The sequence below is a fragment of the Ornithorhynchus anatinus genome, chromosome 5 (assembly GCF_004115215.2).
Source record: "Ornithorhynchus anatinus isolate Pmale09 chromosome 5, mOrnAna1.pri.v4, whole genome shotgun sequence".
Taxonomy (NCBI): domain Eukaryota; kingdom Metazoa; phylum Chordata; class Mammalia; order Monotremata; family Ornithorhynchidae; genus Ornithorhynchus; species Ornithorhynchus anatinus.
In genome coordinates this window covers 54,559,473-54,576,280 of record NC_041732.1, presented here as the reverse complement: position 1 = coordinate 54,576,280, position 16,808 = coordinate 54,559,473, and the positions used below count along the sequence as shown (strand labels likewise).

At 43.5% G+C, this 16,808-nt stretch overlaps 1 protein-coding gene across 4 annotated transcripts in view; it reads right to left on the bottom strand.

Moving 5' to 3' along the window:
* Positions 1-16,808, bottom strand: part of APBA2 (amyloid beta precursor protein binding family A member 2) — a 284,562-nt gene that overhangs the window by 44,193 nt on the left and 223,561 nt on the right. For all 4 annotated transcript variants that reach the window (XM_029066265.2, XM_029066267.2, XM_039912036.1 and 1 more), the window contains 4 exons: positions 15,551-15,637; positions 10,393-10,578; positions 4,733-4,912; positions 736-948 (listed from right to left, as the gene is read on the bottom strand). In XM_029066265.2, the coding sequence (XP_028922098.1) occupies positions 736-948; positions 4,733-4,912; positions 10,393-10,578; positions 15,551-15,637 (666 nt within the window). The remainder of the gene's footprint in view (positions 1-735; positions 949-4,732; positions 4,913-10,392; positions 10,579-15,550; positions 15,638-16,808) is intronic.

The window sequence follows — 16,808 nt, the reverse complement described above, 5'->3', positions numbered from 1 at the left end:
CTGTGTCCAACCTGATTAACTTGTATCTACCCCAGTACTTAGAACAATGCTTGGCACATAGTAAGCACTTAACAATACCATAATTATTATTATTATTACAGTGCTTGGCACATAGTAACCAATTCTTATTATATTATTAGTGTTATTATTATGTAGAGAAAGAAGACCTCAGCAAGACACACCAGACAATAATGAGCTGTAACGTCTGGGAGAAGTAGGAAATGGGAGGTAGATTGGACTGGAGACATCCACTCCACTGTAAACGAGACTCCTAAAGAACGCCCCTTGGGGTAGCCCTCTCCCGTGCTCACGGGGGTATTCACTGCAGCGTTCTCCAGTCTGACCCACAGCCTGGCTTCCCAGCAGACAGGCTTTAGTGTCAGCAAAACGAATTTACATCCCACCAGCTCTGAGATCCTCTCCCTTCGCCCCTTCGGCACATGCAAAGTCATCCGGTTTGTTTTGCCAATCAGTGAATCAATCGATATTTATTGAGCACTTACTATGGGCAGAGCACTGCACTAAGCACTTGGGAGAGCAAGATCCAACATTCAGCAGGCCTGTTCCCTACCTACAACGAGCTTACAGTCTAGAGGGAGAGACAGACATTAATATGAATAAAAACCAACCACGGGCTAAGAGCAGATCGATGGCAAAGAGCAGGAAAGGCGGGCGGAGAGGGAGGTGAAAGAGGGGAAAGGGAGAGAGAAAGGAGGTGGCGAGAGGGTTTGGTACCTTGATGATCCCTTGGCACGTGGCAAGAGGAAGACCCACTAAACTGGTCCCATTGATGGACATGATCTGGTCTCCGATGCTCAGCTTGCCAGAGCGGGCTGCGGGGCCTCCGTTCATCATATTAGCCAGTATGACCGTCGGGAGGATGGAGCCCCAGCCCGATTCCACAATCACCACCCCCAGGATCTCCCCCTTCTGCTTCTCTAGCTGCAGCTGCAATGAAAAAGAACACCGTTAGGAAAGCCACTCGACTCCACCTAAAGACCCCCTTGTTTGTTAATAATACTACTAATAATAACGGTATTTAAGTGCTTACTATATGCCAGGCACTGTACTAACTGCTGGAGTGGATACAAGCAAATCGGGTTGGACACAGTCCCTGTGCCACGTGGGGCTCACAGTCTTAATCCCCATTTTACAAAGGAGGTAGCTGAGGCCCAGAGAAGGGCAGTGACCTGCCCAAGGTCACACAGCAGACAAGTGGTGATGATGGGATTAGAACCCATGACCTTATGACACCCAGGCCCATGCTCTAGCCACTATACCATGCTACTTCTTTCTTACCTTGTTTCTACCCTGGATCGCCGCTCGGACTTGTGCCTATTTCCAAAGGTCAAAGCCAGTTCTTTCCTGGGACTCCTCTTACTTCTAAGGTCGTTCTTTCTCTCTCTTTTCCACACTGGCTCCTCTTCTGCCTAGATTCCCTTATATCAATCAATCAATTGTTTTTACTGAGTGCTTTCTGTGGGCCCAGAGCACTGTACTAAGTGTTCACAGTTAATACAAGAGCACTTTTACTTTCTCAAGTGCTTGGATTTGGGAGAATACAATATAACCGAGTGGGTAGACATGTTCCCTGCCCACAGCGAGCTCACTAAACCTCAGCTACCATCTCTACAATATTAATGATTAATAGTAATCGTGTTTTAAGTGCTTGCTTTGTTCCAAGCACTGGGGTAGGTACTTATTTACTTATGTTAATGTCTGTCTTCCCCTCTAGACTGTAAACTCCTAATGGGCAGCGGGCAGGATATCGCCCCTGGAGGACTCATCGGCCGAATACTGAACTCCTCTCTTCTTCCCTCTGAAACTCACTCCTCCACCTCACTTTTCCATCACAGTGAGAAGCACCATGGCTTAGTGGAAAGAGCCTGGGCTCGGGAGTCGGAGGTCGTGGGTCCTAATCCTGGCTCTGCCACTTAGCTGTGTGACTTTGGGCAAGTCACTTCACTTCTCTGTGCCTCAGTTCCCTCATCTATAAAATGGGGATTAAGTCTGTGAGCCCCCCATGGGACAACTTGATTACCTTCTATCTACCCCAGCGCTTAGAACAGGGCTTGGCACATAGTAAGCGCTTAACAAATACCATCATTATTATTACCTCTTCCATCTTCCCTCCCAAACTCACTCCCCCACCTCACTTTTGACATCTCTTCCATTACCCCTTCATGGAAGCCCAGAACTTTGGTATCATTTTTGACTCCTTTCAACAGTTATTCATTCATTTATTCGATTGTATTTATTGAACGCTTAATGTGTACAGAGCACTGTTCTAAGCACTTGGGAGAGTACAAAATAATAACTAACACACACATTCCCTGCCCACAACGAGCTTACAGTCTAGGGGTGAGTCAGACATTAATATGAATAAATAAATGACAGATTCCACCACTTGTCATATCATTTTGTGACTCCACCCCTTCACTTCTATCCAAACAGCCTTCACATGGTCATCTCCCCACAAAACAAGAGTATCAGCCTCCTGTCTACGTCTTCTTGTCTCCAACCTCAACCTCTCTCCAGGCCATACCTCATTCTGCTGCCCAAATCATTTTCTGAAAACTTTGCCTCTTGCCACTTTGCACCTATCTCCCCATTCATTACTCAAAACTCTTCAGTGGTTACCCATTCCTCTCCATATCAAGCAGAAACTTCCAACCACTGGCTTTAAAGAATCCCAATCGATCAATCCCATTTCATTGAGCACTTTCTGTGTGCAGAGCACTGAACTAAGCACTAGACAGAGTATGATCTAACACTATAACAGAGTTGGTAGACACATTCCCTGTTGACAAGCTTACTCAGCTCATTCCCTCTTGTCTACTCTCTTCTACCACTACACCCCAGCTCACTTTCTTACAGTCCCTCTAGACTGCAAGCTCATTATGGGCAGGGAATGGGTTTACTAATTCTGTTGCATTGGCCTGGCATTGTACTAAGCGTTGGGGTAGATAAGGGTTGGGCACAGTCCACGACCCACATGGGGCTCACAGTCTTAATCCCCATTTTACACATGAAGTAACTGAGGCACAGAGAAAGTAACTGAATTGTCCAAGGTCACCCAGCAGACAGTTGGTGGAGGCAGGATTAGAACTCGGGTCCTTTATGACGCCCGGGCCCATGCTCTATCCGCTAGGCCATGTTGCGACTCCCTACCTTTGCCTCTGAGCTGAAATCAGGACAGAGCATTCCTTTCTCCCATCTGCATCTCCCCTATTTGTCTAAAACTACCTCAGTGTGGCTGAGCACACACTGAAAAAACAGTCACACACACAGTAAATATTTTGGAAGGCTTATGCCAGTTCATTTACAGAGTTGAGTGCCAAGCAGTGGTAATAAAAATGATTAAAATGCAAATTTTTAGGGTCGTTAAAATCGACTATAATTTCCCTTATGTCAAACCTTATTAGAATAGAAAAATCCTCCAAACTACCAAGAGCGCAGATACCATAAGCTCCTTTTTTATGGTATTTGTAAAGTCCTTACTATGTGCCAGGGCCCGTACTAAGCACTGGGGTAAGACACAAGCTAATCAGGTTGGACACGGTCTTATTATTAAACTCATGGTTTTAATCCCCATTGTACAGATGAGGTAACTGAGGGACAGGGAAGTTAAGTGACTTGCCCGAGGTCACACGGCAGACAACTGGAGGAGCCGAAATTCGAAGACCAGGTCCTTTTATCTCTCAGGCTCATGCTCTATCCATTAGGCAACACTGCTTCTACTAGCGCTGTTCCTTGTGGGCAGGGACCCTGCCTACCAACTCTATTGAACTGTACTTTCCCAAGTGCTTGATACAGTGCTCTGCAGACAATACCACTCGGTAAATATTATGTGGAAAGAGCGCGGGCTTGGGAGTCAGAGGTCATGAGTTCGAATCCCGACTCTGCCACTTGTCAGCTGTGTGACTGTGGGCAAGTCACTTCACTTCTCTGTGCCTCAGTGACCTCATCTGTAAAATGGGGATTAACTGTGAGCCACACGTGGGACAACCTGATGACCCTTTATCTACCCCAGCGCTTAGAACAGTGCTCTGCACATAGTAAGCGTTTAACAAATACCAACATTATTACTGACCGATAGGCTGTTCCTATCCTTTCAGTCAAATGTAAATAAAATTCACTTGTTCGATCACATTTATTGAGTGCTTACTGTGCACTGTACTAAGAGCTTGGGAGAGACCAATATAACGGTAAACAGACACATTCCCTGCCCACAAGGCTTATAAAATTGTTAATGTGGTTGTGGGAAGACTAAGTATTTAATTAATTGATTAATTATGGTATTTGTGAAGTGCTATGTGCCAAGCACTTTTCTAAGCGCTGGGGTAGATTCAGGTTAAGTTGGACACAGTCCCTGTCCCACATAGGGCTCAATTCTTAATCCCCATTTTACAGATGAGGGAACTGAGGTCCAGAGAAGTGAAGTGACTTGCCCAAAGTCACGCAGCAGACATGTGGCAAAGCCAGGATTAGACCCCCATGGCCTTCTGACCCTCAGCCCCATGCTCTATCCACTAATGTGTGTACAAACGAACACATGCGTGCCGCGCGCGCGCACACACACGCACACAGAGCGTGACATAAAAGCAGCCAGGGTGTTTGCCCCAAAATTCAAATACTTTCTTAAAACATTACAAAGCAATCCAAGAGGATCTAGCAACAGTGAATAAACAACCTAAACCACTTCCTGGCAAGAGAGAGCAGCAGGGCTTACCTCTTTGCAATTTTCTGAATTAGAGAAATGAATGAGATCATCATTATACATTTCTTGAGTGTTGATGATGTCGCTATATTCCTTTTGACTCAGATCTTCTGGGTTGATGCCATTGGCCCGCAGAAATTCCTGGTACGCCACACTGAAGGCCTGGCCGATGGACTGAGCGATCAGCTGGGCCTGTCAAACAGAAACAGCCAAAATGGAAAACTTATTCTGAACAACCCTCCCCTTCCAAGTTCCCAAAAGAAGAGAGATTAGGGATGGGAATCCATTCCCGACAGCAGAGCGAATCATTCCCGGAGGGCCAGTTGGTAGAAACCTGCTTAATCAATCAATCATATTTATTGAGCATTTACTTTCTGCAGAGCAATGTACTAAGCGCTTGGGAGAGTACAATATAACAATATAACGACACGTTCCCTGACCACAACGAGCTTACGGACTAGAGGGGGAGACAGACGTTAATATAAGTAAATAAAATTACAGAAATGTTCGTAAGTGCTGTGGAGCTGGGATGGAGGATGAATAAAAGGAAGCAAGTCAAGGGGAAGTAGAAGGGAGTGGGAGAAGAGAAAAGGAAGGCTTAGTCAGGGAAGGCCTCTTGGAGGAGTTGTTCCTTCAATAAGGCTCTGAAGCAGGGCAGGGTAATTATCTGTCAGATATAAGGAAGGAGGTCATAGGAAGGACATGGGCGAGAGGTCGGCGGCGAGATAGACGAGCCTGAGGCACAGTGAGAAGGTTAGCATTAGAGGAGCGAAATGTGTTGGCTGGGATGTAGTAGAAGAGTAATGAGGTGAAGTAGGAGAGGGAGGGTTGATTGAGTGCCTTAAAGCTGACGGTAAGGAATTTCTGTTTGATGCAGGGGTGGATGAGCAACCGCTGGAGGTTCCTGAGGAGTGGAAACTGTAGTCTGGGCCAATCCACTGGGGACGGCCAAGAAAAGTCACCAACACTGGCTCTATGCCTTGTATGATTTTTTTTTTAAGTAATTGTTAAGTACTATGTGCCATGCACTGTACTAAGTCCTGAGATAGATACAAAATAATCGGGTTGGACACAGTCCGTGTCCCAAATGGGGCTCTCAGCACTTAGGTACACATCTTTAAGTTATATATTTTAAATTATTTATTCACTCGTGTTAATGTCTGTCTCTTCCTGCCTATCCATGCTGAACTTGCCCAGCAAAAGTGCTTCTGTGACAGGCATTTTCACGAGAGTAAGAGGACAGTCTCCTTGAAGACAGAAACTGCCCTCTCTACCCAATGCTTATTATTATTATTATTATGGCTTTTGTTAAGCGCATACTATGTGCCAAGCACCGTTCTAAGCGCTGGTTAGATACAAGGTCATCAGGTTGTCCCACATGGGGCTCACAGTCTTAATCCCCATTTTACAGATCAGGTAACTGAGGCACAGAGAAGTTAAGTGGCTTGCCCAAGGTCACCTAACAGACAAGAATAAGAATTGGGATTAGAACCCACAACCTCTGACTCCCAAGCCCGTGTTCTTTTCCCTAAACCATGCTGCTTGACACATAGTGAGAGCTTAACAAATACTGCAATTATTTTATTATCATTACCTTAAACCCCATGGAACAGATTTGCTTGGGTAATAGCAAATAAAAGCTCCTTGTTGCCTCATGAAGTAGAGTGGTCTAGTTAACCTGGGAATCATGAAACCTGGGTTCCAATCCAAGTTCTGCCTTTGCCTTGGGCAAGTCACTTAACACTTCTGTGCCTGTTCACTCATTTGTCAACTGAGGATAAAATGTTTGTTCTCTTCTCTCCTACACTGAGACCCATATGGGTTCATCTGATTATCTTTACCCCAGTACTTAGAACTGTGTTCGATCGCCTTTACCCCAATTCTTAGGACAGTGTTTGATTACTTTTATCCCAGTATTTAGCACAGTGTTGGACAGATCTTACGCACTTAATAAGAACCGTCAAAACTTAAAAAAACCGGAGCCCACGTATCCTTCACTCCAGCTCTCATTTTCTGAGGACAGCTCAGAATTCAGCTTCTCATAAAACTCCTTCCTCCTCTCAGCTTTCTAAAACAAATCAATTACATACGTGAAGACACGTGAAATCCTTACGCAAGCTATCAATAGATCGTTGTATTTTTTTCATAAAGCCAATTATTGACTTTTCTGCATTCACCTAGGGTGAAACGAAACATTTTTAAAAGGCTATAAATTTATCAGTAAAGTGCTCGCTTTTAATCCCCACCAGATGTCACTGCATTTCTATAAAACAAATTGGGAGCAGGGCGGGAAGGAGTGGGGAGGAGAGGGAGGGGAGACGTGTGGATAAAGGGAGAAGGGAAAGAGAGAAAGGACAGAGAAGAGAAGAGACTGGTGCAAGGAATTAAAATTGCAACATGTTGTCAAGACAGATGGCCTGAAAAGGCACTGTAAAGAAGTGAATGATCAGGACTGAGAAATCCTATTTACTTAGCATCTGTAGGACTTGGTAGAACTGAAGTGTTGATTTCAACAGGGTCTGGATCTTACTCCCGGCAGGTAGTGTCAGAGACGGAGTTCAGTCTATCAGAGTTCTAACAGATGCTTATTGAGCTCTTAATGGTAACGAAGTGGAGCAAGCGGTTTTGAGATTAAACTGCAGGCACCGCTATCTGATTTGTGGGACTATGCCTACTAACTGGTTTTTTTTGTTGTTGCTGTTTGTATTTTGGGTTTCTTTTGGTATTTCTAAAGTGCTTTCTGTGTGCCAGGCTGTACTAAGCACTGGGGTAGATACAAGATAATCAGGCTGGACACAATTCTGAACCACATAAAATTCACAGTCTTAATCCCCATTTTACAGATGAGGTAACAGAGGCACAGAAAGTTAAGTGACTTGCCCGAGGTTACACAGCAAGAAACATGGCCTAGTAGATAAAGCTTAGTACAGTATTTGGGATTTGGGGGACCTGGGTTCTAATCCTGGCTCAAGCACTTGCCTGCTGTGTGACCTCGTGCAAGTCACTTCACTTCTCTGTGCCTCAGTTTCCTTAACTGCAAAATGAGGATTCATGACCTGTTCTCCCTCCTACTTGGATTGTGAGCCCATGTGGGACAGGGACTGTGTCCAACCTGGTTAGCTTGTATTTACCCCAGCACTTAGGACAGTGCCTGGCACATAGTAAGGGCTTAGCAAGTACCATTATAAGAAAAACAAATGAGTGGCAAAACTGGGATCGGACCTATGTGTTTTGATTCCCAGGCCTGTGCTCCTCCCTCTAGGCCACACTGCTCCTCAGACCCAGACCCACACAAACTAAGCTTTGCTTTCAACTTGTGTGAAATTCCCTTTTGGCCACAGATCCAAAACAGAGCTCCAGGCCTTAATTTGCTTATTTTAGTGGAGAACCAGTTAGAGGACGGGGGTGCGGGGGGGGAGGGCATGTATGAAGGAGTACATATATGTTTTTGTGAGTGTGTGTGCATGTGCATAGAGGGCCATTCTGCCCAAGAGGGTGATGCTTGTTTGAAATGAAGTGTTCATATGAAACCATTTCAGATGTATGTTTTGCTTCCCTCGTTGGAGTTGTTTCTTTCCTCTCCTTATCACTCGTATATTCCCTTCTCTCTCCCCTTGGATTCTTGCCCCCTTTGCCATCTGCTCCCTCATTCTACTCTGGTGCTGACTCTTATTTCTATATTTTGTCTCCATTATTCTAACAATTTCATGTCCTTTCTCGCTCCCTCTTTGCCTCTCCATTAAACCCTTTTATTCTTCTAAGTAGCTTCACTTGGAAACCAAGCTTTCTCATATACTCCCAAAGCCCTGGTGTCCTAAAGCTTCTGAATAAATTGATTTTATTTTGCCTGTGGAAATCTTGAACTGCCCCATATCCGAGAAAGCTGTGATTTTTCCAAATAAGTAAGCATCGTGGCCTATCAGAAACAGCATGGGTCTGAAAATCAGTGACCTGGGTTTTAATTCTGACTCTGCCACTTGCCTACTGCGTGATCTTTGGTAAGTCATTCAATACAAGTGAATCAGATAGTACACAGTGAGGTAATGGAGACATAGAGAAGGTAGGTGACTTGCCCAAGTTCACAGAGCAAGCAAGTGGCAGAGGCAGAATTAGAACCCAACTCCTCTGACTCCCAGACCGGTGCTCTTTCCACTTGGCCACACTCCTTCCCTAAGTACAACTTACTTCAGTTCTTGGCACAGAGTAAGTACTTAATACAACAATAATGATGATAATGATAATAACGATAACAATAATAATAATACATCTAATCAAATACATTTTAAACCTTAGAATACTCAAAAATAGTCCCAGTCGCTAAAATGCCTCTATCTTTAGCCCACTCTCTTACTTGAAGAAGCAACTCCTTTTCTGGTTTCTGTGTATATACCATAAATAAATTCTGCTCTAATAAGCACACCCAGGCCCGCTCAGAGGAAAAATGCTTCTTGGATCCTCATATCAGCCAGAGCCCAAATAGAGTGCTTTGCCACCCAGAGACGTCGAAGAACTTGAATGGAGGACTGTAGTATCCTGATCCCAATCTACCTTTGGCCACTCTTGCGTAGAATGAGAGCCAGCTGGATGGGTGATCTGGAAACTGAGGACCAGTCTCACATCTTACTACATTTACAAATCGGCGTTCAATCAATCAATGGTATTTATTGAGCATTGGGAGAGTATATAACAGAGTTTGGTAGACATGCTCTCTGCCCACCGGGAGCTTACAGTTGAGTGGGGGAGGCAGACATTAGAATAAATTACAGATATGTGCCTAAACGCTGTGGGCTGAGGGTGAGGCGAATATTTAGTGCTTACAGGGTACAGATCCAAATGCAAGGGCAACACAGAATGCAGAAGGAGTAGGGGAAATGAGGGCTTAGTCGGGAAGGCCTCTGGGAGGAGATGTGCTTTTAATAAGACTTTGAAGATGGGGAGAGTGATTGTCTGTTGGACATGAGGGGAGAGGAAGTTCCAGGCCAGAGGCAGGATGTGGATGAAGCGTTGGTGGTGGGGTAGACGAGATCAAGGTACAGTGAGTAGGTTGGCATTAGAGGATCAAAGTGTGCGGAGGGGGGTGCAGTAGAAAACAGAACGGTAAAATACAAGTAGATAAGCTGATTAAAGCCGATAGTAAGGAGTCTCTGATGCAGAGGTGGATGGGCAACCGCTGGAGGTTCTTGAGGAGTGGGGAGATGAGGACTGAACTATTTTTTTTTAGAAAAAGTGATCCAGGATTCGAGTGCAGAGAGTTTGGTCCTCCCCAGCCGCTACTGTTAACCGGTCCCTTGCTTCATCGTATAAGAGCATTCTTGGGACTTCCAAATAAAATGTAGATGTTTATTTCTTTGGTGAAGCTAATCAAGGCATCCCAAAAGTAATGTGACTAAAGTGCTATGATATGCAGCTAGGAAATACTATGGATCTCGGTCCCACAAACCGATAGCAAACAACGCAAGTCTGAATGTCAAAGACAAATTTCCGACACGTCCGAAGTGTATTACACCAAAAATCATCATGAGGTGGGTCTCTGTAGGAGCTTTCTTCCAAAGAGTTCAAGAGTTTGTGTGTGAGGGGAGGCAAGAGGGGAGCGGAATTATCCTCCCAATTCAAAGTAGTGAGGGACAAGACAGCGTCACTTCTGTGCACCGAGAAAAGAGAAATGTACTTACATCCTCTGATTCAAAGACATGGCAGATCATCTTGTATTGTTTCTTCCCCTCTTGGGCACCGGGTGTTGTCTCAATACAGTCTTGAGAAGCTGATCTGGGCATTCGACGCCTGGCCATGAGCACAACGATGTTCCCGATGTCTGCAATGTAGGAGATTGTGCGCAAAGCATGGTCCATCATCGTTTCCTGCCGAGGGGGAAATGAGACCAGAGTCAAGAGGCATTTCAGAAATATCACACCACAGCTACTGCTTTTGATGGTTTAAAGATATGGATAAGTTGTCATCTTGGGTACTTACAGGCCCAACCCCCTGAAGAACAGAAACAGCTGTAACTAATGTGGTGTATGATCCCCTGTCAGGTGACTGGTTGGGAGTCAGAGGACCTGGGTTCTAATTCTGCCTCTGCCACTTGCTTATGTGACCTTGAGCAAGTCACTTCACTTCTCTGGGCTTCAGTTCCCTCATTTGTAAAATGGGAGATTCTATCCCTATTCTTCCTCCTACTTACATTGTGAGCCCCTTTTGGGACCTGACGATCTTGTACCTATCTACCCCAGAGCTTAGAAGAGCGTTTGATGCATAGTAAGTGCTTAACAAATACCACAATTCAAGTAGAGGGATGGAACCCGGAGGCATTCTCTCTGTGGGGTAGAAGGAACAGAGAATGAAGGGTGAGTTTTAGAGCTGTAAGAAGGCCTCTGGAGGGGCTGAATCCATCAGAAGAATTCCTGCCAACCTCCAGGGAACACCCTCCTTCAACGGACCTTATATTTTCAAGATTCCAAAGAATCTCATTCGATTTCAGGCCACTGAATACAGGTTTGAAACCTGTTCTTGCTGAGAAAATTGTGCACGGGAGCACACACACAGACTCACACACTCTTTTAATTCGTTAAATGTCTCATGCCAGTACTTCTCTGCTTCTGCTGCCATTTGCTGATTCCACCCATGTTCACAGGGACGTACACTGTCAACTTTCAATCTTCATTCGGGAGTGGTGAGTCAATAAAGGTATTTCGTTCAGCTTTACATATGTGTATACCTGAGTTTGTGTAGGAAGATGACAGTGATAGCTATCCACATATATGAGCACATACAGAACAAGCGTTTGATCCACATGGAATTTCCAGGTGAAGATGAAATTTTGTTTTAAATTTTCCATGCAAACATCTTTTTCAGAATGAGGGTGATAATAATAATTATAATTGTGGTATTTGTCAAGCACTTACGATAGTCAAGCACTGTTCTAAGTGCTGGGGTAGATACAAGATAATCAGGTCCCATTTGGTCCAAGTTGGAGGGAGAACAGGGATTCAATCCCCTTTCTGCAAATGAGGGAACTGAAGCACAGCAAAGTTAACTGATTTGCCCAAGGTCACAGAGCAGTTATATAGGAGGTTTAAAATTCAGATCCTTTAACCCCCAGACCCATGCTTTTTCTACTAGGCCTCATACATCATAAAGGAGCTAGGCAAACTGCTGAACTGTGGGAAGAATACAAAATATCTCAAACGCCATTTCTAAACTCTCAAATGCTTACTTAAAATCATTTTATTCCGTTCCCTGGTTTATTACTCTTCTTGTTTTGATTTTATTGGCCATTTTGTCAAAGATATCTGTCTCCCATCTACCAAAATGTCCTCTTAGATATGTGGCAGCACATAGAAATTTGAGCAAATAATAAGTAGCTCTTTTATTTTGCCTTTTCTTCAACCAAAGGTAGATAGGAGAGGAAATGTGTCTGCAATCAGTATAGATATGTTCCTCTGAATTCATTATATTCTGAATAATGCTCTGTGTTTTCTTTTGAACCAATCCTAGTCATGCATTATTGGTCTGATATTCCTGCTGCAACTGATTTTGTTCTTACTTAATTGCAACAATATTGCAGAAAAATATTTGTTAGGGAAACTTTTAAGTGTCTTCAATGTGCAAATACTACAAAAGGCATAAATAAGTGGGAAGCAGCATGGCCTAGTGGATAGAACATGGGCCTGGGATTCAGAAGGACCTGGGTTCTAATCCTGCTTCCGCCACTTGTCTTCAGCATGATCCTGGGCAAGTCGTTTAACTTCTCTGTGCCTCAGGAACCTCAACTGTGAAATGAGGAATAGGACTGTGAAACCCATATGGAATGTGGATCGTGCACAACTTAATTAGTTTATATCTGTGTGAGCACTGAGTACATGGCCTGGCATATAGGAAGTGCTTACCAAATACCATTAAAAAAAAGGTTGAAACACCAAAAAGGTATAAATGGTTCTCCAGCTTCCTTATTAAATTACTTCTGTATCAAATTGTTTTGAAGTTGGAGAATGTGTTGTTAAAATTACAGAATGATTCTTTAGGATTGCTTGGTTTTTCTAAAATCTAGATCCTCAGAGTGAAGTGGTTGGGTGTAAAGGGTAACAACATAGACATTGAAAATGCAAATATGAAGTCCTCCCAATCAAATCCAGTCTTCTAAGGTAACTTTGTCTTCTGTACTTTCTGTTCTTAAATTTTCATCTTTTTTTGCTGGAAACCTTGTGAAATTATGATTCCACCCTCCCAGGATATCATTAGGTTGACCTCTCAGAGTTCAAAAATAGCAATAGCCAAACAATCATTTGAGCCATAAGATATTAAGATGACAAAGGTGAAAGGAATTTTGATTATGTAGCCAAGAAAAGACCAGAAAGTTCTTAACCATCTTCTATTTCAGGCAAGATTATTTAAAGCAAATGATGATAAACATTCTTTTATTCCACCAAGTAAAGGAAAATGAAGCTAAACCTGGTTCTAAAATGCCAGTCTGGGATACAAGATTTGAATGGATTCATTTTCCACTGAGAGGTCTTTAAGATTAATACTGACATCCATCTGTTTGGGGATCCGGTTCAGTACAGACTAAAATCCTTCTGAGGTCCCTATGACACCTATGACAATGAGTTACCTAAATCACATGGCCAGGTGAAAGGACTTTGTTCTCTACGTAACTATTCTGGATACACATGAAGAGCCTCATCAAACTCAGAGTTAAACACAGAGAGCAGACCTAGTTGAAAGAGGACAGGCCTGGGAGTCAGAGGACCTGGGTTCTAATCCTACTTCTGGGACTTGCTTGCTGTGCAACCTTGGGCAGGTCACTTAACTTCTCTAAGCCTGATTTTCCTCACTTGCAAAATGAAGATGAAATATGCTCCCCCTCCTACTAAAAAATGTGAGCCCCACGTGGGATCTGATGATCTTGTATGTATCCTAGCACTTAGTACAGTGCTTGGCAGCACAATGCAGGTGATCAACAGGCATGATTAACTTAACTGTGGCTCAGTTTCCTCATCTAAATTGGGGACTCCAATGCCGTTCTCCCTCCTACTTAGATTGGGAGCCAAATGTGAGACGGGACTGTGCCCGATCTATCTTTTACCTACCCCAGCACTTAGTACAGTGTTTGGTAGATAGTAAGCAATTAACAAATACCATCATCATCACTATTATCATTATCATTATTTTTATTATGGAAAGTCTTAGAATTTTACCAATTCTACCAAATCCTCTCAGTATAGTCAATCAGTGGTATTGAAATTTACTGTGCACAAGCACTGTACTAAGCGCTTAGGAGAGTATAGCATAAGAGATTTGGTGGACATGAATCTTGTCCTTAAGGAGCTTACAGTCTAGATGGGGAGACAGTCATTAAAATAAATTACAGATTTATGGCAGGTTTTAAGAATATGTATGTAAGAGCTGTGGGGCTGAGGGTGGGGAGGGGTGGTGGGTATCAAGTGCTAAGAGGGTACAGCATGGCCTAGTGGCAGGACCATGGCTTGGGAGTCAGAGAACATGGGTTCTAATCCCGCTTTTCCACGTGTCGCTGTGTGACCTTGGGTAAGTCGCTTCACTTCTCTGTGTCTCAGTTATCTTACCAGTAAAATGGGGATTAAGACTGTGAGCCCCACGTGGGACAACCTGATTACCCTGTATCCACCTCAACACTTAGCACAGTGGTTGCCACATAGTAAGTGCTTAACAAATACCATTATTATTATTGTTTCAGAGCCGTGTGCATAGGCAACACAGGAGGGAAAGCAAGTAGAGGAAATGAGGGCTTAGTTGGGAAAGATTTCTTGGAAGAAATGTGATTTTTTTAAGGGCTTTGAAGATGAAAAAGAATGGTGGTCTGCCAGATATGAAGGGGAAAGGAGTTACAGGCCAGAGGAAGGATGTGGGCGAAGTGCTGATGGCGAGATAGGTGTGACTGAGGTATAGACAGTAGGTTGGCATTAGAGGAGTGAAGTGGGTGGCCTGGGTTGTAGTAGATAAATGAGGTAATGTAGGAAGGGGAGAGCTGGTTGAGTACTTTAAAACCAACGGTAAGGAGTTTCTGTTTGATGCAGAGGTGGATGGGCAACCACTGGTGCGTTTTGTGGAGTAGAGAGATGTGCATAGAGAAGTTTTTGGGTTTTTTTTTCCTAGAAAAATGACCTGGGCAGCAGTTTGAGGTAGGGACTGCAGCAGGGAGAGACAGAAGGCTGGGAGGTCAGCAAGGAGGCTGATGCAGTTTGTCAAGGTGGGATCAGATAAGCGCTTGGAACAGCATGGGAGCAGTTTGGTTGGAGAGGAAAGGGCGGTTTCTAGAGATGACGTAAAGGTCGAAGCGACAGGATTTCATAACAGATTGAATGTGTGGGTTGAAAGAGAGAGATGAGTTGAGGATAATGCCAAGATTATGGGCTTGTGAGCCAGGGAGGTTGGTGTTGCTGTCTTCAGAAATGGGAAACTCAAGGGGAGGACAGGTTTGGGTGGAGAGACGAGGAGTTCTGTTTTGGACATGTTAAGTTCAAGGTGTCGGTGGTTCATCCAAGTACAGATGTCCTTGAGGAGGGAAGAAATACGAGACTGCAGAATGGAGAGATGCCACGGCTGGAGAAGTAGATTTGGGAATCATCTGCTTAGAGATGGTAGTTGAAGCCATTCTGGGGCTTCTCTGAAATTCTCTGAATTTTCCAAGACTGTGTGTGTAGAGAGAGAAGAGAAGGGGTCCCAGATTTCAAGCCCAGATCTGCTTTGTTTTGGGAAAAGTCATTCTTCCCCAAATGTCTGTCTGAAATTCCACAGCAGGATTTCTCACTTCTAATCCACAGGATGTCTGGACCTTAGTGTTTTAAAACCTACCTGGGTGTCTGCATTTAAAACTTTAATCCTCTGGGTGGAGATGAAAAGATCCACTTCAGTAAGGGTCTGGGCATCGCCTTCAGAACTCTAGGATAGGACAATATTTTTACAAATACTACCATTATTGTCATTATTTTAGTTAAAACATATTTTCACTTTATCCTTTCAATAACAGCTCTACCAATCAGGTCTAGGTCATAATAAGGAATGAATACACCACTCATTTGCAACAAGACACACTACACAAAAGCATTCATCAAAACACTGGCTTCTTAGCTAGAAATTTGCAGGAAATTGGAGACATTTGGGGAAGAAAAAAAAATCCAAACAATTACAAGCTTGAATACTAAAAATAATACTAAAACATTCAAGAAGTTTAATCGAAACCCATACAGCACTTCGAGATCAGCTGACTGCCTACAAAACTTCAAAGAATTTTACTCTTCCAAACTCCCTTAGAAGGGAAAATAGTAATAACAGTAGAAATAACAATAGCAGCAGCATTTATTAAATTTCCGATTGGTGGAGTGCTCTGTACTAGTCTCTCAAAGAATAGAATAACAAAATGGCCTGCTCTTTTGCCTACAAGGAGCTTATACTCTGACAGGGTCAGCAAACATAAAAAAAATACAACTTGAGTGGTTGAAATAAATATTAAGCCAGCAAACTGCTCAGTTACAAGTCAATCAGATCAATCAACCATATTTATTGAGTGCTTACTGTGTGCAGGACCCTGAACTAAGCACTTGGGAGGGTACATCACAACAATATAGCAGACACATTCCCTTCTCACTACAAACTCACAGTCTGGGAATATGTCTTTATTTTTAAATGTGGTTTAACTATTACTAACCCAACTTACATACCATTTAATTATACTTAAATTGATCTTTCACGGGCTGAATTCAGTAGTCAGCCCAAGTTGCATTAGGAAAGCTTTTTACTGTAATTGGTTTGAATTAAGCAGAAATCCTGATTGATAGAACTGCAAGAACTGATGCTGAGTGGAGGTCAAAAAAGAGTACGTTTGGGACATTGAGGGAGCTCAGTAATGGCACTCGGTCACTCGGAAGCTGCTGGTGGTAATGGTACTTCACAAAAGATGAAATGTGTTTGACTCTGCCATTAACTTTATGTAATAAAAAAGTCACTCTGCCAGAATCCCAAGACTTTTGAAATAACAGCCAGAGCATACACTGATGTAACTGGGCTCCAGCTCCGCTTTAGAAAGCGTTACTTCACCCCTTCCAACAAGGAC